The sequence below is a fragment of the Simochromis diagramma genome, unplaced genomic scaffold (assembly GCF_900408965.1).
Source record: "Simochromis diagramma unplaced genomic scaffold, fSimDia1.1 OVJJ01000514.1, whole genome shotgun sequence".
Lineage (NCBI taxonomy): Eukaryota > Metazoa > Chordata > Actinopteri > Cichliformes > Cichlidae > Simochromis > Simochromis diagramma.
In genome coordinates this window covers 717,558-739,541 of record NW_024387346.1, presented here as the reverse complement: position 1 = coordinate 739,541, position 21,984 = coordinate 717,558, and the positions used below count along the sequence as shown (strand labels likewise).

Here is a 21,984-nt window from a genome sequence, read left to right as displayed (position 1 = left end):
GCAAAAACGGAGCCGCAAAAGATCCGTAGCAGAGTACTGGAGAAGAGCTGTCGTCGGGTGATGAAACCCCCCCCAGGTATTATTATTATTAGTAGTAGTAGTAGTAGTAGTAGTAGTATTCCATAAAATGTTTTTTCCTATTGGCCCTCCATGCCCACAGGGTAGGGCTTTACTATGGGTGGGCGGTCTCTGCAGGGAGTGGGCTTGCCCGGCGCTTTTTAATCCAGATACGCACCCTACGTTCGAACGTAGGGTGCGTATCTGGATCCGGAGCTGACACGGCCAAGAGGGGAAAGAAGACACACCACCCAGCAACATGACTGCACCCAGCAACACCTACGACGTTATAGTGGTCGGCGCGGGCATATCAGGTAGGCTGCACGTTAGAAAACTTTAGTTTGGTGTGCAGGCTGTGCGGACGAGCTGAGCAAATAAACTGATTTAAGCCAAAGCTTCGAACAGAGCTTCCACAGTGGAAGAAGCTGCGCGTGTGTGTGTGCGCGCGTGCGCAGAGTGACGGAGAGTTTTTCATTATTCGTAGTGTTTTTCTTCTTCTTCCGTGAGGCTGCCTCCCCTCTCCTCCTCTCTCCAGCTCTTTCACCTCTGTATCACCGCAGCAACAGCAGAGCAAGTTGAGTAACAGCTAATCAACCAGCGCATACTTTGTGTTACATAAGAGGACGTGAGCTGTATGGAGGGCCAGGAGTGAGGAAATAAATTAATGAAATACGTTATTAAATAAATAATTAAATTAGTCATTAATTAATTAAATTAATTAATAAGTTATGTATTTATTTCAAATTGTATTTAATTATCGACACATTTAATCAATTATTTAATGATGTATTTATTTAATTCATTTTGACAGTCCTGACCCTGCGGCTCTCTTCATGAATTACTTTTATCTGCCAACCTCACCCATCAAACTCAGGGGGTGGGGTTAATGGTGTTCGAGTAAAAACCATTGCTTTGGCCTGGTGGCCAGTCTTTTTATTGGACATTTCTCTAACTAACTGAACTTGCCTTTAAATACCCTGTTTGTATGTCACCGAATACACTTTAAATATTTTTTTTTAGCCGAGAATGTAGAGGTTTAATCTTCAGATATCTGGTCGGTTTGTCAAGATAGAGCCTATTTGCAAAAGTGCTCCGATGATTTCGGAGATGTCTGCCCCGCCCAGTCTCACAGCAAAACCTGTGACACACCCATACTCCATATGCCAGAGGTCAGTGTATGACAAGCTGTTTATCTACTGTATACTCTGTGGTTGGTGAGCCAGGGCTCAGTGCTTTACTTGTTAGCTCTTCCTCCCCACATGATCAGCTGGTTGGCTGGTTTGTGATTTGTTGAGAACCTCAATCCCCCCTGCCCCCCTCTATTTTTTCCCCAGAGCTCTCTCAGTTCATTTGAAAAGCAAATGTTATGTAATTTTATTTAAGAGTTGCATGCCTACCAAAAAACTAATCACTGTAAATGCACAACGGAAAACAATTAAAGTGGGAATACCTGTTGATGGTATAACAGTGTCCTAACTAGCATAAGAGAAACCAGATTTACTTTAAAAATAAACAAAGAAGTTCAAATCTTTGTCTTTCTAATCAGATTTTCCAAACGATCCTCTTGATCTGGTTTTGAGTGATCTAATAGAGCGCAAAAACAATGTTTCTTTTAAGAAAGGCATTTTTGGAAGCCTTTTTTGTCATTTATTTTAAAAGACCTTTAAAATCCCTGTGTGCCTTTTGCTATTGCTTTTTTTACAAGTACAGAAAGCACATATATTGCTTGAATCCTTATGTTTAAGTCCTGTTGGTGTCTCTGTCCTTCTGCAGGTTTGAGTGCTGCAAAGCTGTTGAAAGCCAGTGGGCTCGATCCTGTAGTGTTGGAAGCCAGAGACCGGGTTGGTGGTCGTACCTTCACTGTGCAGGTAAGGCAAAGAGTGTCAATACTACTGTAGGAGCGGCTCATAAAAGAGACAATCAGTAACAGTAATATAAATGCTTTCCAGCCTTTTTAATTTTACAACCAAGATAGTGTATCTATTGCTTTTAATGGGCATACAGAAAAAAAATGACATTTACATTCAAGTTATTTATGAGCGTAGAAGTACAAGCATAGATCAGTTAGCCTTTTCAGAAATATGTGTGACATTTCTTTCTTTTTTGTCATGATCTAATTGTGAGTATGTGTCTTTTAGAATAAGGAGGCAAAGTGGGTTGATCTAGGCGGTGCCTACATTGGACCGACACAGAACCGCATCCTCCGTCTGGCCAAAGAGTACGGCATAAAGACCTACAAAGTCAACGAGCAGGAGAACTTGGTGCATTATGTTAATGTGAGTGTCTTTTTTTTTTTTATTGCAGATAATTTTCTACTCCAAGCTCTCTTGGTTTATGTTATGTCTGTGTAGTCCGTGACAGATCATGACATGTTCCAGATGTATTCTTCACTTTAAGTGATGGAGTAAATGATGACAATGTTCAGAAGATGATGCACCATATCCTGAGTCTGACCCATTATCCAATAAAAAGGAAATCCAAGTCTCTGCTACTTTTCTGGCATCACGCAGTAGGCATGGCAACAAGGATCTTTATCAACATTTTTCAATTGCCACTTTCTGCCGCTGGCACTTTTCCTGTCAGCTCGACTTTTGCATGAGCTATCAGAGCTAGCCTCTTCGCCATCAGCAGTAGAGTTTGAAGCATTTTTGGGGAATCTTTTTGTTTGCATTAAAAACAAATTTTTTACTTTGCACACAAAGTAAAACATTGTTATCATCATTGTTAACTTTAGTTCACTTGACTGTACCGTATTTACCGCACTATAAGGCGCACGTAAAATCCTTAAATCTTCACAAAAATCGACAGTGCGCCTTATAATCTGGTGCGCCTTATGTATGAATTTTGTTTTGTGCTTACTGACCTCGAACCAGTTTTATGTGGCACACTATGCTCAAAAATCTGTCAAAAAAAGATTTTTAGTGCCACTTTTTGGAGCAATTACGGTTACCGTTGCCAGGAGCCTCGCGGAGTAATACGTACTGTGCTTCAACACAACATTACCGTGTTGTGTGTGTATGTGTATAACGACTCCAAAATGGCACCCGCAAAGAGACACGCTTACGAAGCTGATTTTAAACTTCGAGCAATTAGTTATGCAGAAGAGAATGGAAATAGATCAGCTGCCAGACAATTCGGCATTAATGAGTCCATGGTGCACAAGTGGAGGAAGCAAAAAGATGACCTAAAACAAGTAAAGAAGACCAAAAGGAGTTTCCGAGGGAACAAGGCGCGATGGCTGCAGTTAGAGGACAAAATTGAACAGTGGGTTATTGAACAGAGAACAGCAGGTAGAAGTGTCTCTACAGTCTCTATTCGACTCAAGGCAACAGCGGTAGCACGTGACATGCAGATCAACGACTTTCGAGGGGGACATTCTTGGTGCTTCCGTTTTATGAAAAGGCATAATCTCTCAATCCGCACAAGAACTACTGTCTCACAGCAACTGCCAAACGATTACAAAGAAAAGTTGGCCATTTTCCGCACGTACTGCCAGAATAAGATCACTGAAAAGAAGATCCGGCCAGAACACATCACTAACATGGACGAGGTCCCCCTCACCTTTGACATCCCCGTGAACCGTACTGTCGAGAAAACAGGGACCAGTACGGTATCTATACGCACCGCAGGGAACGAGAAGTCACCCTTCACTGTAGTTCTGGGCTGCCAAGCTAATGGCCAGAAACTACCACCCATGGTCATTTTCAAGAGGAAGACTTTGCCAAAAGAAAAGTTTCCGGCCGGCGTCATCGTCAAGGCTAACTCAAAGGGCTGGATGGACGAAGAGAAAGTGAGCGAGTGGCTGAGGGAAGTTTATGTCAAGAGACCGGATGGCTTTTTCCACAAATCTCCGTCTCTTTTGATCTACGACTCCATGCACGCCCATCTCACCGAGGCTGTCAAAACCCAAGTGAAGCAAACTAATTCGGAGCTTGCCGTCATTCCGGGTGGATTAACCAAAGAACTCCAACCACTAGATATTGGTATCAACAGGTCGTTCAAAGTTAAATTACGAGCTGCGTGGGAGCATTGGATGACAGAAGGCGAACACACATTCACCAAGACAGGGAGGCAACGCCGAGCGAGTTACGCCACTATCTGCCAATGGATCGTGGCTGCTTGGGCTAAGGTATCAGTCTCAAGTGTCGTCCGAGCTTTCACGAAGGCTGGAATAATCACTGAACAGCTAAGTAACAGCAACGAGACTGATTCGGATAATGATGAGAGGGATCCGGGCATGCTTGATGCCGAAATTGCCCAGCTGTTTACCGTAACTCGGACACGGAAGGTGAAGAGTTTGAGGGAATTGTGGAAGTTGAATGTATCGTACTGGAAAAAGTGTATTTTTCAGTATTTAATGTGTTACAGCTTAACAGTGTTAAGAGTTACTGTGAATGAGCTTAATAAAGGTCGAGTTATTTTTTTGTTTGTCTTAATGCGCCTTATAATATGATGCGCCTTATAGTGCGGTAAATACGGTAATCTGCTAAATTAGCCACTCCCCCCACACACGGTCGTACAGAACATATATATACTCAGTGGAGGAGCTTGTTAATGATGTCAAGACTAGGAACAGTCACCAAAAACACCAATGGTTACACACTGGTTGTAATGGTCTAAAATTAGAGAATAATGTGGCTCAGGAGGTAGAGCAGGTCGTCTATTAATCAAAAGGTACGGGTACATTAGACATGCTAAAGTGCTTTGAGTGTTCAAGTAGAATAGTAATGTGCTGTATAAGAACCACTCCATTTACCATATACCGAATCTTGCAGCGCTCACAAGGTCCCCCTGCTCAAGAAGGCACATTTACAAACCCCTCTTAAGTTTGCCAGTGAACACCTAAAAAATTTAGAGAAGCCTTGGAAGAAAGTAATGTAATCAGATGAAAACAAAATCGAGCTCTTTGACAACAACTTAACCCACAGTGTTTGGAGGAGGAGAAGTGATGAGTATGACCTAAAGAACACAATCTCCACAGTCAGAGGTGAAAATATTGTGTTTTGGGCTGTTTTTCTGCTGTGGGTACAGGATGACTTCACCGTATAGAGGGGCCAATGGATTGGACTATGTGCCGTAAAATCTTGGACAAGAGTCTTCTTCCATCGGCCAAAAAACTGAAGATATGAATGAGTCTTCCAGCATGACAATGACCCAAAATATACCACCAAAGAAACATAGGAGTGGCCAACGAAGAAGAATGTTAAGTTCATGTCGCAGCTTAACCACTCTCCAGACCAGACCTTTCTACCAGTCCTGTAGAAAATGTGCTGTGGGGGTCTTTAAAACCTAAAGCATTTAGAGATTTTCTGTAAAGAAGAGTGGGCCAAAATCACTCCTGAAATGTGTGCAAACCTAATGACCAACTACAAGAAATATCTTACCAAAGCTCACACTGAGCTCAGGGTTTTATTTGATTTGATTTTTTTTTTTGGGGGGGGTTGGACAGTGGTTTGGGGGAAAAATGAAATATCTGGAAATACTGGAAATGCCATCACTGTCACCCTTCACAGAGCGCTGAGCCATCTGGCTAACAGGAAGAGCTATGTGAGGATGCCCTTCGTGGACTACAGCTCAACATTCAACTCTATAATCCCAGACATCCTTATCACCCAACTGAGAATAAAAAGGCTGCGCAGAGGGTAATTAATACTGCCAAAAAATAATTGGCTGTCCTCTGCCACCCCTTCAGATCCCCCCCTGCCACCTGTTCCTAGGTTCAAGCTCGGTAAACACCCTGGTAAAGAACCCCCAACAGTGTCTGCACTTCCTCCTTGTCCCAAGGAAGAAAAACCTGGACTAGAAGCTCCTGCTGGGCTTCTACCGCTCCTCAGGGGAGAACGTGCTCTCTTACTGCCTGGTTGTCTGGTTAGAAACGCTGCGTAGAGGGTAATTAATGCTGTCAAAACAGTCATTGGCTGTCCTCTGCCACCCCGGAGTCCATCGCTAGATTCTCCTGTCTCAGACAAACACAGGTGACCCCGCCCACCACCCGTTTGACCCTCCACCAATCAGGTCCCACACCCCAGACTCACTAACAGCTTCTACAGCTTCTTCCCCTGGGCCATTTGGACTATTAACAAACACTACCCACCCCTACCCAACAAGTGTTACAATGGTCCAAGACGGACATTAAGAGTCCTGCTCCCTCTCTGGGCCTGTTTTTCCATCTGCTCGTAGCTGTAACTAATAGAAGTGCTATCCTAAAAATATATTTTAAAAATGACTGCACTATAATGATCTCCATTTGCCTATGGGATGGGATCCTCAAATTATTTCCCTTTTACCAGCTGGTGGACTGAGCTTACCATTAAGCTGTGAGGGAAGTGGATCCTAGTGCTTTGGCTACCCTGTTATGGGTGTGGCAAAAATTAGACCAAATGAAAGATTCTCAAGCCAGAACTTATTAAACAGGAAAAAAACAACAAGAGAATAATCAGAATCTGAGAATTTCACAAAACACTTGATGCATCAAACACTGGAGGATAGCAAACAGGAACAGAGACATGAGACACAGACAGTCTGACAAAGGACAAAGAAAACACTATGACAATATATACACAAAACAGATCTTGAACAGATCTTAGAATGCTATAATAATCACAGTGAAACCATCAGATAATGTAAAACTGTTTGCATTCTATGTTGGCCTCTCACATAATGAATGCTCTGCAAGATAGAAATCCAAGAAATCTTTAGACTGACTTCAGAGGTGGTGTTTAGATATGATTTATTATCTTACACCTGGGAACCAATCCCTGCATTGGCAGTTCACAGCAATTAGTCTTTATTACCTATATTTTTATATCGTGTGTGTGTGTGTGTGTGTGTGTGTGTGTGTGTGTGTGTGTGTGTGTGTGTGTGTGTGTGTGTGTGTTTTACTACATTAGTAAAATTTTAAAATTGTTGTTGGTAAATCACAAACACCTTGACTGAGGCAGGTGAGGCCTGCAGTTCTTGAGATGTCGTTCTGGATTCTTTTGTGGCCTCCTGGATGAATCATTGATGCACTCTTGGAGTAATTCTAGTAGCCCATTTTTGAATAACAGCTCTCCACTTGGTTCAGTCTTAGAAATGGTTCCAGACCGATAGTTGTCAGCGGCTTTGTCTTTCAGCTGTTATTGAGTTTCTTCAGATCATGGCATGACATGTCGCTTAGCCTACTATACTTTGTCAGACAGGTTCTACTTAAGTGATTTCTGGATTCAGCAGTTATCAGACCTGAGTGTGGCTAGTTGAAACTGAACTTTCCAAAGTTCAACTTTCCAAAAAATGTGGTTGATCACAGTAAATTCACGATTTAGGACATGGTAGGTTTGTTTAGCCTTTTCCTTACTAAATTAATGTATTAATTAATCGAATCTAATAATAATTTACTAAATTTTAAAACTAAATGTAGTTTAAGAAATGAGAAATTAAGAAGAGCAAACATTTTCCCAGTACTGTATATCACAATAAGCAGTAAAATAACTATTGATAATAGATGTTTGTTTCAAAGTCAGATAAGAGCATACAATATAATTTGGGTAAAAGGCTAAGGGCAGTGATTAGCATTTTCTGTGGTTCTGTGAAATCTTTATCTTTAGATGGTTGTCATAAAGTCCTCCTCTGCAGTACAGTCACCTTTGTCTTCAAGTAGCGTTCTTTGGTCCTCTCATTGAGGACAGGATCTTAATCTCGAGACTTCCAGGCCATATTCGGCACAGATGTTTCTGTACACTATGCCGGCCACTTGGTTATGGCGTTCCATGTATGCCCTGCCTGCTAGCATCTTGCACCCTGCTGTTATGTGCTGGATTGTCTTAGGGGCATCTTTACACAGCCTGCACCTGGGGTCTTGCCTGGGGTGATAGAGCCCAGCCTCTATGCTTGTTCCTGTGCTGCCATGATTAGCGCCTCTGTGCTGTCTTTCAGTCCAGCTTTGTCCAGCCACTGTGGTACTGACACTAACTAGCCTCTGACCTCCTTCCTTAAGCTTAGCATACAACCTCAGGGCTTAAAGTTGGCCTCTAGTGTTGTCCACCACATCCCCATTGAGTTCCTGATGAAGGCTCTTAGGGTCCTGTTGATCTTGTACAGGTCTAGGCATTCCAGGATCCAGTTGTGGGGCATCAAGTTGTAGGCCTTCTTGTAATCAATCCAGGGAGTGCACAGGTTTGTCAGCCTAGTCTTGCAGTCTCAGCTGACTGCTCGGTCTACCAGTAGCTGGTGTTTTTCTATGTCTCTGGTGTACCTCTTTAAGCAGCTGGCTAAGGCTGTGAGTCTTTGCTTGGCAGTTTCCAAGGCCTCAGGTATTGGACAGCTTGCTGTACTTCTTAGGCACCTTCTTTGTCGCACCTTTCTGCAGCTCCGATAGTTGGCTAACCTCCCTCCGTGCTACCTTGATGCCTCCAGTCTCCTTTAATGCAGTAACAATGCAGTTACAGCTGCATTGTTTTACAATGAAATGAAGAACTAAACAATTTTGATATTCTTTTTGTTTTGTTTTTTCCTTTGGCTCTATTACAGTGGTGTTACATTACACAACACAATAAGTTAAGAGACTGTAAATAATAGGAGACATTATTAGTTTAAGCTGCAGCTGCAGACCAAGACAGTACAGTGTAAGTGTTATTCCAGAATTGTCTCTGAGCTGACAGCTCTGTGAGGCTTGGGCATTTCCACAAAGATGTATAGACAGTTTTTTCTCTTTCAAGGAAGTTTGTGTTTAATAAGGTTTGAAATAAATGTTCCTGTCAAGCAAAGCTCTCAATACCCAAGCTCTCAAATATTCTCTCTAGCGTATGACGCTAGAGAGAATATTTGAGGTTCCATCAACACACATAAATGAATGTACTCATACCATTGTTATCCTCCACATAGCAAAGGGAACTTTGCTAGAAAGCAACAAAAATGAATTTCTAGTTACAATTGTGGTGTGGCAACACTTTAGTGGTTTTAAACCCACTGCATCTACCCCTGACTGTCACCTCTGTGTTTGTATGTCTTTGTGTGTGATTGAGAAATGCAGAAATAAACTAGACCAGGCATAAAAACTATGGCTTTAGATTATGGCTACTCTTATCACAATTAATGATTCAGTATCTCTGATTCAGTTGTAAACATTGCACAAGCTATTAGTCCACTTTCCCCACCACTCTTCAAACTGCTTTCACGGTCAGTTAGAGGTCAACTGAAACAAATCTTTAATGGAAAATGCTGAAATGTTGTTCTTTAAATGCTGCCATCATTAAGCACAGCTTTTATAAGCAATGGTTATTTGATGATTGAAGAATATTGTTTTGGTGATGATGGCTGCAATCATGTGTCCACCAGGGAAAGTCTTACCCGTTCAAAGGCTCCTTGCCTCCCATGTGGAACCCCATCGCTTTGATGGACTTCAACAACCTCTTTAGTACAATGGATAAGATGGGCGAGGAGGTAAAGCAGTTCTCACTATTAATGAGTATTCTTATTAATAAGCATTCTAGATTGGTTTACTGGACAGGTTGCACACCTGCTACATGCCTGACTCATGCTGAACACCCTCCTGCATTTCAGATTCCCAGAGAGGCTCCCTGGAGAGCTCCCCATGCTGAGGAGTGGGACAAGATGACCATGCAGGAACTCTTTGAAAAACTCTGCTGGACCAGGTAACATGTTCAAAATGTTTCCCGTTTGTGCAGAGAATAGGTCTAGCTATTCATCCTGTTATCTCGTTTATATCCAGTTTAAAGTTTTATTGTTAAATCATGTGACACAAATGTTGAAGGTGGTCTCTAACAAAAGAAATGTCGTTTTATTTTCTAATATCTCAAATGAGTCAGCGAGGCTGGCTGGTGGAGTGCTAGGTTATAAGCTAATGTTAGCAACCTCAGTTACTAAGGTTTCATGGGTGCAGCATTCTGCACAACAGACTTGGCATGAAATGCTAGAATTCCACTCACTGAAGCTGGAAGTAAAATTAACGCTCTTTGGTTAATTTTGGTTAATTGGCTAATTCCAATAAAATGATCTCCAACACCACAGTCACAGTTAAGAGGTCCAGTTCAGTGACTCAAACTTGCAGAGGTGGAAATGGTTACAGCTTCCTGTGTCAGCACTAATAAGAATAAGAATTCTCATCCCTGCAAAAACTTTGAAAACTGATGCTGAAGGTTGTAGCTGTTTCATAGAGGTTTTTGGTGGAGAAGCTTCAGTATATGATACACTGTGAGTGAGAATGTTTTTGATAATCTAATTACTGTGTAAATTTAAAATATGCAGCTTATAAAAGTAAATGACAACAGTCCTGCACTAATTAAATGATTGTACTGCTCCAGCGTTTGAATTAATCCTGTAATGTATCCTATATTAAACTAAAATTAAACTTTAGTTCAACTTTGAAACTGCTCAAATGTACATTACATGCAAGTCTCTGCTGGAAAAGTAGGACAAGCAAGCAGAAATCCCTGACATGGTGATTTATTTGTGCTTTGTTCACACTCTTACAGAATATAAAAGTTGTGACTGGGGTACATGTAGTATTTAAAGACTTCTTACCTTCCATGTAATCCCTCCCAGAACTGCTCGTCGCTTCGCCACACTGTTTGTCAACTTGATCGTGACCGCTGAACCCCACGAGGTGTCGGCTCTCTGGTTACTCTGGTACGTCAAACAGTGCGGAGGGACAATGAGGATCTGCTCCACCACCAACGGAGGACAGGTATATCTGCCCAAAATTATACCTACTGATTCAGAACAACAGACTGAAAGAATTTGGTTTTTTATATATCTGTCTGAACAAACAGAATATTCTCTCGGCGTGCCAAGAAGTGGACTTGCGTTCTCTGCCTCTCACACAGATTCATTCAGTGATTCAGAGGAGCAGTGTGAACATCAGAGGGAGATCCCTCACAGCCCAGTCTCCTTAGTCTGGCCTGAATAAGATGCTGTCCACACAAAAGATGTTTTCTTGGAATACTCAGGGTGTCTTTTCTGCTGCCGTTCCTCAAGCTGAGGGCCTTGTTCCCATAGCCACAAAGGCTTTGGTAAACAAATGACAAACAGTAGTGCAGTCGGCTCCTTCCTGTTTGCTTCACATTTAAAGCTTACACGCCTTGTGGCTGGTGCATACATAGGGGTGTTTGAAGTATTTACACATAGTCATCTTAAACATATGGATATGCAATTGGTATGCATTGCTCCGAGTGCAGCTGCACTCCTCCTGCAAAACTGCAAACGTGTCTTTAATCAAACAAGACAAGAAGAGGCTCACCTCGTTTCACCGCCCAGGACTGATTTAGGTTTAGCTCGTGCTTTCTCAGCGACTGCTTGACAAATTCATCCAAATGCCACAGAGGAATGCACACAATGTGTTTCTGGTCAGGGATGAGAGAGATGTTGACACTAACCACATGGAAATGGTCAGCACTGATTTAGTTTTGTGTATCGGAGCTTTGACAGCCCAAACCTCTCTACCTCCTCACCATCATCTTCATCATTTAACATTTGCTGGCCTGGCTTTATGAACATGTTTCTTTTGAATTAAGATGCGGAAATTTGTAGTGAAGGAAATGAAGGCGGACTGAGGATAACCGGTGTGTATCACCAGGATAAATCAGGGGATTTTATCGGCTTCATTCCAAACTGGGAGTTTATTAGCCTTGCTGAGGGGTACCCAGAGGGGGATCAGAGTCACTTCCACCCAATATAAATAGAAACCAGTGTTGCTGCATCTGCTCTCCCTGTTGGTGCTCACTGAACTCTGCTCTCTTTGTGTCTCAAGGAGAGGAAGTTTGTAGGGGGTGCGAATCAGGTGAGTCAGTGCATGGCGAGGGAGCTGGGAGACCGAGTGAAGCTGCAGTCTCCAGTCTACAGGATCGACCAGACCGGAGACATGGTTGTGGTGGAGACCGTGGACAAGCAGACCTACAAGGTGAGTTGAGTATATCACCAGTATTTCCTTTGAAGTACTATTCTTTAAGGACACTTTTTATGTCTTTCCTTACATATTCTGCTATAGTCAGAAATATAATATTGAGCTGGAAATGAGCATTTAAAGTCCAGTCTAGTAAATATTCGAGGAGCTCGATTAATGTTTATTAACGGCATCTAGCACCAAATCATCTCATGGCACACCGCACTAAATGGTCAAAGGGATTACAACAAGATGGAGAGAAACCCCTTTGAGCAGAACTTGGAAAAAGTGAGGATAAAATAATGAGAGGAAAATAGAGGAAAGGCACTCAGAGCAACATGGAAGGTCCCTCAGCAGCATGTATCACAGAGAGGTGGTTCTTATACTTTACCCTAACGTTTTCCAATTTGTGATACTTTGTACTTTTATGTCCCTGCATTTCAGAGGGAAATATCTAACTTAACTCACATTCATCTGTGTGACAGCTGCAAAGGGAGACATTTTAAAACAGGAAATAAATAAATATATGTGCAGATGTACGTACAATCCTGATTCTGAAAAAGTTGATGCTGTGTAAAAATGTCAAATAAAAATAATGCAATTATTTTCAATCTCATAAACGGAGCATAGAAAGTGCAAATGGATATTGGCTCATTTTGAACTTGATGGCAGCAACTGTTCTCCAAAAAGTTGCGCTGGGGCCATGTTTAAGACAGTTTAGCATCGCCTCTTCTTTTAACGCCTCCTCAGCAACTGAGGAGAGCAGGTACTAAACCTTTGGGAGCAGGAAGTTGTCTCATTCATGTTTGATTATATATGTCAACAGTTCTGGCTCTCCGTCATATATCTGTTTTGTTTTGTTTTTTTCATTTCATAATGCTCCAAATTAGTGAAAGGTCTGGACTGCAGGCAGGCCGGTTCAACACCCCAACTCTTTTACTTCTGCTGAAGCCTTTCTGTTGATTTCTCTGACCACAGAACAGTTTCCACTTTGCCTCAGTCTGTTTAAAATGAGCTTTGGCCCAGAAATGATGGCGGTGTTTCACCATCATGTTCACATGATAGAGCTTTAACCTGTATTTGTGAACAGTACAGTGTTCATAGACAGTGATTTCCAGAAGTGTTCCCGAGCCCTCCCAGTGATTTCATGACAATCATGCCTGCTTTAGTGCAGTGATGCAGCAGGGCCCAAAGGTCACGGGCATCCATTATTGATTTTCAGCCTTATCCTTTGTACTCAGAAATTCCTCCAGATTCTTGGAATGTTTAGATGATATTATTCTTTTCAGTTTGATGTTGAGGAACATTTTTCTGAAATTGCTCCACAGTTTGTAGACACAGTTTTGGGGTTTTTTGCAGAGCATCTCTGAGATGCTCTTTTTATCGCTGGTCATGTCACTTTGAGACATGTCACTGCCATCAAATTCAAAGTGAGCTTTTTGTTTCTGTAAATGATAATAGTAGATTTCTGATATTTTTCTGTATAAGTGAATAAAAGATGGCTTTCTGAGATCGGCAAGTCACTGCATTCTGTTTTCATTTACAGTTTACACAATGTTACAACTTTCTGAAACTGGGTTTGTAGACACAATTGATTAGTTCAGTCCAGTGGTTCCCAACCTTCTAATGGCCCACAAAACAAATAGTCAGAATGACTTTGCTTATATGGATACATCACTGTTAACGAGCTGATAAGATAATGAATAATGACGCTGCTCTTATGTTTCAGTAGATTGTGAATGCAGGACTTTCCTTTTCCTGTTTTCCTGTTACTGCAGCCATGTTTCAAATAACTGTTATAGTGTTTGTTTGATTTTATTATGTATTAGGAAATGAAACAGATACTATATTTATACACTAGGTAATGTGAGATAATGCAGTCTGAATATGAAACATCCATGTATCTGTAAAACAGTAACTGCTTCACAGTGTTACTCACAAACTCACTGGCACTGCTGCTCTTTGGCTGCCATCTACTGGCTGCTTGGAAAAAAGCAGTTAAAATGTACATGATCTGTGTTACTTTGTTGATTAGGTTGAATGTTTTCATTTATGGTCAGATGTTCCATTGTAATGAATTATGGGACAGCGTTTTCTCCTCTCTTTTCATAAAGGATAGTCCAGTGTATCCTATATTAAAGGAAGCACTGAAGCCTCTTTCCTTAGTATTTGGAGAATTGCAACATCTCTTACTATGGCTGATGACTACCATGCAGATACTTCTGGGTCACATCTTTCAGTTATAAACGGACTATTGGAACGCACTGTGTACTGTCTCTGTCTCTGTGTTAGGCCAAGTATGTGATCGTGGCCACACCACCTGCTTTGAATCTGAAGATGCACTTCAACCCTGAGCTGCCCCCGCTGAGGAACCAGCTGATCAACCGTGTTCCCATGGGCTCTGTCATAAAGTGCATGGTCTACTACAGAGAGAACTTCTGGAGGAAAAAGGGTACGCAGGAAGTGAAAACACAGAGAGAGCGAATGCTGTTCAAGATGATGCCATTTCTAACGTTTTATTGTGTTACCAGGTTACTGCGGCAGCATGGTGATAGAGGAGGAGGGCGCTCCCATCGGCTTCACCCTGGATGACACAAAGCCTGATGGGACTGTACCTTGTATTATGGGGTTGGTACAGAGCTTCAAACAGTTCTCTGTAATTGTATATATTTTGTATAATGATTCCATATTGTACACTACATCGCCAAAAATATTTACCTGTCGCAGGACAGCTTTCAGACCTGAGTTATAAGATTGGTTGGCAAGTAGTTACTGGAGGTTGCCAGATAGCGCTAAGTGATATCAGCAGCCCCAAAGAAGTATACAATGCGTCACCATGATGAGTGCTTTAGTCATCATTAGGGTGGAATACACATTTTTTTCACTAGCGACCTGTGATTATCAGAGGGTTACTGACTGGCCTGTAGGCTTGTGTCTCAGCTTTACCATCTGACTCTGACCTAGTATTCTCGCATGAGCTCCTACAAGAATTTCCATACTGTGTAGAACTTGTGCTTGAATGGAGCTAAACACAAGTGATAAAGTCATCCAACCAGCCACACATGCTCATGTAGTTTTTTCTCATTTCATTCTCCCCCCAGATTCATCCTTGCCCGCAAGTGCAGAAAGCTCTCAAGCCTGTCCAAGGAAGAAAGGTAGACACCAGTGGACAGAGATGGAAAAAAAACTCTCACGAGCTGTGAGATCAGTTTAATCCCAACTCCTGTGTTGTTGTGTTTAGGTTGAGGAGGATCTGTGAGATCTACTCCAAAGTGCTGGGCACAGATGAGGCTTTGCATGTGAGTTTGGGTGCAGAGTGGCACACAGTCATGTGGATACTGTGGAATCTGACTGACTGCTCATGTGTCTGCTTGTTTCCTGCAGCCGGTGCACTATGAGGAGAAGAACTGGTGTGAAGAGGAGTACTCTGGAGGCTGCTACACAGCCTATTTCCCCCCAGGAATCCTTACTCAGTTTGGCAGGTGAGTCTCTCTCTCACACATGTACACACACAAAAAAATAAACATAAATATGAAAGTGTGATCTTTTCATTTCAATTGACTTCCTAATTTATTTGAATGTGTCAGCTGCTGGATATTAATGGCTAATGTATTGTAGCAGGCTCACCCGGACGACTCGCTTAAAGAAGGCCCCTGGACATTTGAAAGACTTTGTGTGGGGTGATGGGGTTGTTGGGGACGACTGACCCCTTCAGGTGCGGGCAATGTAGAGGGCTAGGGGGAGGGGCCGCTGGCCCAAGGGTTTATGGGTCTATACCTGATGTTAATGTTTCTAAGTTGTAGCGTTATAACGGCTGCTACAGTTAACATGTGTTGATTTGTCATTGCTGTTGTTAGTATGTAATATTACTGTAGCTGTGTGTTCTGTGCTTAGTGTGGCTGGCAGAGCACTGTGATTTTGAGCACCTCTCACTATTGCTGTGTGTGAAAGGGCATTCCTAATAAAAGGCTGTGCTTCCTGTAGCTTAGCGTTGAGGCTAGCGCAGGAACAGCAGGTTGAAACAGTCTCTGTCTCCTACTTCGCCTGAGCTCACCACAATATGTTTCAGCAGGATTTGCACTTATTTCTGCAAATCAGCGCCACTCGTATTTCATGGGTTTTATTGGAGTGTGAACAAATGAATGCATTTTCAGTACAGCAGGACGTGTCCCCAGGATTTGCCCATTAAATCTATAGCTGTACACACACATAAAACACAATCCAGTGCCGTGGCTGTTTGCAGGTATCTGATAGATTGCAACTGGTTTCATTTATTAGTCGAAGCTGCTTGTTGTACAGATCCTGGTGCATATGTTCACTATTAGAGTTTTGTTAACCTCCATATGAAAAACTGAAACTCCTTGTTAACCGTCATGTGAACCATATTTCATGTCTAAATGTCCTCACCAGATGTGCAAATGTGTTCTTACTCACAATGAAAAGTAAGCTGGAGTTGGAAACCTAACATTGTGCTTTTTTTATACAGAGTAACTGTTTCACATACCGGGTGGCCCTGCAAGAAATAGAGTTAAAGCAAAAGTCCTTTCTTTGGTTCTTTTACGTTGAGCACAGTGGGGGTGGGAAGATTAATCCAAAGGAAATTCACTTTACGTTATATAATCCCATATTGCACTTATTCAGGTGAGATGATATTCTTAAATAAAGTGAATGCATGCTAAAGCTCAACGGTCAGTACAATGCTGGTGCATACATTACAAATAAAACGTGCTTAAAACCTGTAAACCAGTTTAACCTCTGAAGCCTCTCCTGTTTCTCTCGTTTTTGCTCTTCAGAGTGCTGAGAGAGCCGGTGGGCAAGTTGTACTTTGCAGGCACAGAGACGGCCACCGAATGGAGTGGCTACATGGAGGGGGCCGTACAAGCTGGAGAGAGAGCAGCCAGAGAGGTCAGAGAGCATTTAAGTACCTGCTTTTCACTGCTACGTGTTAGCAAATACCAGTTCTTACCAGTTTAAACACACTTAGAGGCAGGTTACTTATATATACCAGGTGGAAACCACTTAAATCATGCAGCTGGCACACCTATTAGTCACACCTCAGTCTGCTCCTGGTGTTGTGGATGCTCAGCCAGCAGTGCTGGGGGGTCAGCTGATATCAAATCATGACATCCTCGCCTTTTCTCCCCTCTCATTTATGTCTGAGCACAGCTGACTGAAACAAACCATAGAATCAAAATGGTCCTCCCCACTCAGTCTTCTAAATCTCTCTTTAAGACACTCGCCTGCTGCTTGCAGTTTATGTCCTTCTTCCAAGGCATTAACATTAGGTTTGGTTTCCTAAGATACTCCCCCATGTGTTCATGTTCCTCCATGTTTCTTAGCTCTGGCTCTGCTGCAGAGTAGGTCAGTTACAGTAAAGGCCAGTCAAGCCTGAGTAGATTATCTGCATTAAACATAAACATACACTTATTCTTCTTTTTATTACTTAAGTTAAGTTGCTGTGTCGTCGTGTTGTATGTAGTGCCAACGTGGGACAGTTCCCCAATTTCATTGTGCTATTGTACTATGTATGACTGTGCAATGATAATAAAGAGTTATCTCATTAACATCACCCAAACTCAAAAATGTGTATCATGTTTAAAATTTAGACTGTTAGACTGTATTTTGATCCTTTCGAAGTCTTTGACTGACACCACCAATGTCTTTTCGCAGGTCATGTGTGCGATGGGTAAACTCCAACCTAATCAGATCTGGCAACCTGAGCCTGAGAACGATGTAAGAGAAGTCCTTATGCACCAAATTACAAGTTGGCCTTTGATTAAAAAAATGAACAATCAGTGGAGAAACACTCTGAAATCTCTCGTCATGAATCCAAAACACTTTTTACCATAACTGATGCTGTGAAAAAGATCATCCTGTAATAAATGAGAAAAAAACTACCAGGCAAGACCATCATGTTTCTTGGGGTTGTAAACCACGAGAGGTCATTTTCTCCCTCGCTTTCTATACAATCATTTGCAAGCAGAAGAGTTGCCCCCTGCTGGTCATGTAAAAAAATGCAGGTTTAAGACACCTATGCATTGTTTACACATTTTGGACCCAAGATTACATAAGTTGTATATTGCCAAATCATCTATCAAGTATCTAGTTAATATCATGCACATGAAAAAGGCAGATATCTGATATCATCATTCCCTCCGTCCTGCAGGAAATCCGGGCACTCCCGTTTGTTACCACCTTCTGGGAGAGAAACCTGCCTTCGGTTGATGGTTTCCTCAAATTCTTAGGAGTCTCCACATTCCTGTCTGCTGCCGCTGCAGCTGGCTTGGTGGCCTACAAGAAGGGCATCATCCCCCGGAGTTAAACCACCCTGTCGTCTCACTCCTCCACATCTCAAGGGAACACGTCTCAATAGACACTTGTGTACTTCTAGTGCTTTATGGGCCCAAACTACAGAGTAGTGACCTACATAGGGTATACATTGTTTTTTGAGAAACACCGTGATGTAAGAAGGACTGCTCAGCTCATGCAAAAACACTAACACACTGTTACTCTGTCCACAAACGAAAGAGAGAATGAAGCAGGTGAGAAGGGCTGACTGAAAGGTGTTTGAGAGGAGGGACGAAAGCCTAACTTCAGTTTAAAACATGCAGACTCAGATTGTGAATCCAATGAAGGAAAAAAGATCAGAATCAGTTCGTAAGGGGAAACCTTCTCTGTCACTATTACTATCCCATACAATACCAATGAAATCCACTGTGTCGATTATATGTGAGTTTATAAAAGTCGCCATGCTTACTGTGTGTATGAGCCTCGTCTGTGTCGCATGCTTCAGTGAGCATGCATTCGTGAGCGTGTGGTCATCACCTCACCGCCCGCGTGCATGAGTTTCCACTGTGTGTCTAATTACCGCTGCTGATTTTAGGTGCCGATTTATTCTGGCCGAGCAGCCGTAGCTGTTTGATGAAATCCAGTGACTTCAGAAGAGAAAAGAGCACCTAAAGTGAGTTGGTACTGCGTGAAATGGGCAATGTTGTTTCTCTTAAATTTAAATTTTATTTAAATCCCAAAGTGCAAATTATGTGCCCTAATATGAAATTACTGAATTCGTATAGCTAATTGTCTCCTTCATGGTAACTCCTTTAATATAAATCCTCTGTTTAAACTATAGTAAGTCTTAGGTATCAGCAAACACAGGCTACCAAATATGGCCACCAAAAATTAAGACGGTGCCAGTCTAAATGCTGAACCCATAAATTTAATAAGAAATCCTTAAACTAATGGTGACAATAATGATTACCGTATTATAAAGAATAATTAAACACTTCTCAGTTATAGTTACTTGTTGTTTTAACTCTTTACCCCCTTGTATAAATCGACCAGGAGTGACCTTGAATGCTTCAGGCTTATAGAAAAAAACGACTGGTGTGCATCATACGTTAGTGTGGGTGGTCTCTCCCTGTGCAACTAAACTTAGAAAAACCCAGAAACTGTTCTGATTGTCTTCAAACCACAACTTTATTGATATATGCTGAGGTGTCAAAACTCATCATCAAGTCTACAAAGGGGATGTCGTCAGTGTCGTCAGCAATCATTTGACCGGGTAAAATCATTTGTCGGGGGTGTAGATGTAAAAGCCAACCTGCCCACTACAAGAATCATGCTGTTCTTGTCCCAAAGATGTTTGTGAGTGTTGTTTATCTGTTGTGCCTTAATGGAAATCATAACGTTTTTGTCATTTTATCGCAAGTGCCTGTGACTCTGACACTCTCAGCCCTCATCCCTCTTTCCCTCTGGTAAGTTCCCCTTACCTGAGTTATGTCCTCACTGAAAACCTGACTCAGGTAAAGCCGGGTGTAAAAACACAGCATCAGAGCTCAGACTGTTGAGGTGACCCCTCTGCTTATCTCTGTGTCCGTGTGTGCTTTGTGTTGTGCCTGCAGCGCTTCTTCCCTCGTTGTGGTGTCCCTCTCCCGTCTGACCCTCAGTCTCAGTGCAGGTTTTATGTGCAGTTCTAGAAGTAATGATTGAATAATAATGTCACTTTTTGAACCATCACTAAAAGTGTTTGAGTTTATGGTTGGCTGAACAAACAAAGCCAGCAAATTCCATCCACCCTGTAGAAAAACAACAACAACAAACTACAGCACTCACAACAAACCATCAGCAGACGTGATGCAGCGTTATTCATTATGGGGTTTTTCTGGAGATACCCCCCCTTCCTTTGTCCCTCTGTGCATATGAGCCTTCTTAACTATTCCTGTGACCTGCTCTTTGATGTCTTTGATTCCTCATACAAAGCTGGTGATATTTAACAAAATGTGAAATAAATCTTTTACTCGCCTTAACCTGATTTATTCTGGTGTCGTGTGTCATTATGTCGACTCAGAGCAGAGCTACAGCCCAACGGAGTGAAAACAGTGGTGTAATAGTAATGTAAAAAATAATATTAATTAAAGCTAGTCGAATTCCAAAAAACGACACTGAGTCATTTGTAAACAGTGTTGGGGAGTAAGGGAATACATGTACCGCTGTTACGTATTTAAAATACAAAATATGAGTAACTGTATTCCGTTACAGTTACGGTTTAAAAAGGTGGTATTTAGAATACAGTTACTTTATTGAAATAAATGGATTACACGGCGGTATTTTCCTGTTTCATATTGTCGCGGGTCAGGACTGTTTGGGTTTTGTTTGACAGTTACGTTCTGTTGTTCCAGGCGGCAGCTTTACGGTTGCCATGGTTACAGGGTGACGCGCTCTCTCTGAGACTGTGTGTTTCCTGGGTGAGAGAGGCCTTTTCGTTGTTGTTGTGCTAAGCTACACAGAATACTACAGGCATAGCCCTAAAGAATGTAGCCTCATGGGCAGTGTAGTCCGTGCTGCTGGGAGAATGGACTGCCATACCCGTTCAGTGTTGCCAACTTAGCGACTTTGTCGCTATATTTAGCGAGTTTTCAGACCTCTTAGCTTCTAAAAAAAAAGACGTGAAAGCGCGTATCGCTTTTACTCTCAACAAGCAGCGGGTGCTGTAACGCAGTCAGTTCTTCTTTTACTCTTTTACTCTTATGCTGTTTTGTGGATCACAAGGTTTAAAACTACTTATAAACACACACACACACAAAGTAACTCCACCAGAGTGCCTATTTCGGGTCACTTTTGCCGGTCCAAGCCCGGGTAAAGGAGCAGGGTTGGAATTGTGACATTAAAAAACAATAATTGCTAAAAGAAATTTAATTTGTAGTTCTAAATAAACTCTAAATGCATTTAGGACGTTTTTTACTCACTTTATGTCTCTTCCACGATGTTATTTCTCTCTCCAACAATGTAGGTTACAATTAGATTAGCATGACCAATTATGCAAATTAGGCGATGACGTCATTTAGCGACTTCTAGCGACTTTTAGGACAACCAATAGCGATTTTCCTTACTGAGGAGTTGGCAACACTGTACCCGTTATGTGTCTGTGAGCGCGAGGAGGGAAAAAAAAAAGAGTGGAAAAGTACAAGCTGTCATCGAGCAGAAACGGGAGCTGGAAGCATGTAAATATAATAATAACCACTGCAGCCAAGAAGAGTGCCTGACAGCCCAGTTGTAAGTAAGCTATTAAGACTCGACTGTACGCTGTGTTCCTGTTTTCCTCCGGAACAATAAGTTCCGTTGCAGCAGCCTTTCAACGCCTCTCTCTGTCTCAAACTTTTTTTTTTTATAACTTTTTATTTGTCAGTTTACAGTATGAGAATACAAAACTTACGGTCAGCATAGGAGACATACACAATTCCAGTAATAGCATCTTCTTACATCATGGTAATATTCAATTATTCAGTACAAAGGGAGTACACAACCCATTTTTCCCAGAGCTTCTTGAATTTCTCAAGCTCGAGTCTAAGGACAAAGGTAAGTCTTTCCATTCCAAAAATTTCTTCCACTATCCCACGCCATTGGGCCCTAGTTGGAGGGTCTGCCTTTTGCCATCTTCGGGTTATGGCCTTCCTGCAGCCAGCCAAAAGTATTTTCAATAAATAATTATCTTTATGTGGGAGTGCCGTAGGCAATTTGCCAAGATACAACGTATCAAATGAATAGTCTAT

The 21,984-nt window shown here is 42.0% G+C and overlaps 1 protein-coding gene across 1 annotated transcript; it reads left to right on the top strand.

Moving 5' to 3' along the window:
• Positions 1–190: 190 nt before the first annotated feature.
• LOC120718326 (amine oxidase [flavin-containing]-like) lies at positions 191–20,246 on the top strand. Its single transcript, XM_040006821.1, has 15 exons — positions 191–371; positions 1,831–1,925; positions 2,196–2,333; positions 9,373–9,477; positions 9,598–9,689; positions 10,600–10,741; positions 11,804–11,953; positions 14,228–14,387; positions 14,467–14,563; positions 15,037–15,090; positions 15,177–15,234; positions 15,320–15,417; positions 16,729–16,840; positions 17,606–17,668; positions 18,102–20,246. The coding sequence occupies exons 1-15, from the start codon at positions 317–319 to the stop codon at positions 18,255–18,257; spliced, it is 1,575 nt and encodes a 524-aa protein (XP_039862755.1). The 5' UTR covers positions 191–316; the 3' UTR covers positions 18,258–20,246.
• Positions 20,247–21,984: the final 1,738 nt, after the last annotated feature.